Source organism: Balaenoptera acutorostrata, chromosome X, assembly GCF_949987535.1.
Source record: "Balaenoptera acutorostrata chromosome X, mBalAcu1.1, whole genome shotgun sequence".
Taxonomy (NCBI): Eukaryota; Metazoa; Chordata; class Mammalia; order Artiodactyla; family Balaenopteridae; genus Balaenoptera; species Balaenoptera acutorostrata.
Genome location: NC_080085.1, coordinates 109,981,027 through 109,983,010, shown reverse-complemented (window position 1 = coordinate 109,983,010; position 1,984 = coordinate 109,981,027). Strand labels below are relative to the sequence as shown.

Sequence of the window (1,984 nt, the reverse complement as noted above, 5' to 3'; positions counted from 1 at the left end):
CGACTTCGCTCCCGCCGCGCCGCCGGACGCCCTTCCCGCCCTCGCCTTGATCCGCGCCGCCGCCGCCGCCCTCGCCGCCACGCGCCGCCTGCGCTCCGCTCCCCCGGCCACCTCTCCTCGCCCGGCCCGGCCGCCCTCGCCTCCGTCGCCGCCGCGCCCCGGACTCTGTTGGCTCCGCGCCCCGCGGCCGCCCCGGTCCCCGGCCGACGCCGCCGTCCCCGCCGCCGCCACTCGCCCGCCGCCCACCATGGCCCCGCGGCAAACAGGTAGCAGGAAGCGGAAAGCGCCGGCGCTCGACGCGGCCGCCGCGGGCTCGTCGTCGCTGGGCTCGGCGGCGGACGGGGAGGGGCCGCTGCCTCCCAAGAGGCCCAAGCGGCCGGCGGCGCGGCGCTCGCTGCTGCACTACCTGAAGGGCCGCGAGGTGGGCGCGCGGGGCCGCGCCGGGCTCCCGGGCTTCGAGGGCGGGCTGCGCGGCTACGCGGTGCAGAAGCTGCCCGAGCTGCTGAGGGAGCGCGAGCTGGCGCTGGGCACGCTCAACAAGGTGTTCGCGTCGCAGTGGCTGAACGCCAGGCAGGTGGTGTGCGGCACCAAGTGCAACACGCTCTTCGTGGTGGACGTGCAATCGGGCCAGATCACGCGCATCCCCCTGATGCGGGACCGCGGGCCCGGCTCGGCCCGCGCCCAGCCGAGCTGCGGCATCCACGCCATCCAGCTGAATCCCTCCAAGACGCTTCTGGCCACCGGGGGCGAGAACCCCAACAGCCTGGCCGTCTACCAGCTGCCCACGCTGGACCCCGTGTGCCTGGGCGACCGCCACGGCCACAAGGACTGGATCTTCGCCATCGCCTGGATGAGCGACACGGTGGCCGTGAGCGGCTCCCGCGACGGCACCGTGGCGCTCTGGAGGATGGACCCCGACATGTCCCACGGCAGCATCGCCTGGCACAACGACGCTGGCCTCCCCGTGTACGCCCACATCCGTCCCAGGGACGTGGAGACCATCCCCAGGGCCAGCACCAACCCCGGTAACCGCAAGGTGCGGGCCCTGGCCTTCAGCGGCAGGAACCAGGAGCTGGGAGCCGTGTCCCTGGACGGCTACTTCCACCTGTGGAAAGCCGGGAGCAACCTGTCCAGGCTGCTGTCCATCAGGCTGCCCTGCTGCCGAGAGAACGTGTGCCTGACCTACTGCGATGAGTTGGCCCTGTACGCGGTGGGCTCCCAGTCCCACGTCTCCTTCCTGGATCTGCGCCAGGGTCACCAGAATATCCAGCCCCTGTGCTCCCGAGAGGGCGGCACGGGTGTGCGCTCCCTGAGCTTCTACCAGCACATCGTCACCGTGGGCACGGGCCACGGCTCCCTGCTCTTCTATGACATCCGCGCGCAGAAGTTCCTGGAGGAGAGGGCCTCGGCCAGCCCGCACTTCTCTCCGGGGTCCGCGAGGAGGAAGCTCAAGCTCACCTGTGGCAGAGGCTGGCTCAGCCACGATGACCTGTGGGTGAACTACTTCGGTGGCATCGGTGAGTTCCCCAACGCGCTCTACACCCACTGCTACAACTGGCCCGAGATGAAGCTCTTCGCCGCTGGGGGGCCTCTCCCTTCCGGCCTCCACGGGAACTATGCAGGCCTCTGGAGCTAAGGCTGGCCTCCGTGTCGTCAAAGTGCCCAGATACACCTTCCAGTGCCCTCTCGCTTTCCTCCTTCACTCTGTGTTTGTGCTTTTACTCTGTGTGGCTTTTATCTTCCAGGTGGAAAGGGCCCAACTTACCTCTGCTCAGTGTGTTAGGCAAAGAGAGAAAGAAAGAGAGAGGGCGGGCTAGAGAGTGAGGTGTCCTTCAGGCAGTCAAAACTTTGCTTTAATACTTTTCTACACCTGTCCAACACTATTGTTTTGAATTATACAAAAATTTTTGACTAATTCTTAGATCTGTTCACTCTTTGAGTCATTTACATATTCTCTCTCTTGAAGGCCAGGCAGTCATGGTTT

At 66.7% G+C, this 1,984-nt stretch overlaps 1 protein-coding gene across 1 annotated transcript; it reads left to right on the top strand.

Annotated features, from left to right (window-relative positions):
- Nucleotides 1-247: 247 nt before the first annotated feature.
- Nucleotides 248-1,636, top strand: LOC130706504 (DDB1- and CUL4-associated factor 12-like protein 2). The gene has a single exon (XM_057538857.1). It carries the CDS (start codon nt 248-250, stop codon nt 1,634-1,636), a length of 1,389 nt encoding a protein of 462 aa, XP_057394840.1.
- The last annotated feature ends 348 nt before the right edge of the window (nt 1,637-1,984 follow it).

Excerpts from the sequence above, each read along its gene's own strand:
- LOC130706504 (XM_057538857.1), top strand. The coding sequence starts at position 248 with ATGGCCCCGCGGCAAACAGGTAGCAGGAAGCGGAAAGCGCCGGCGCTC.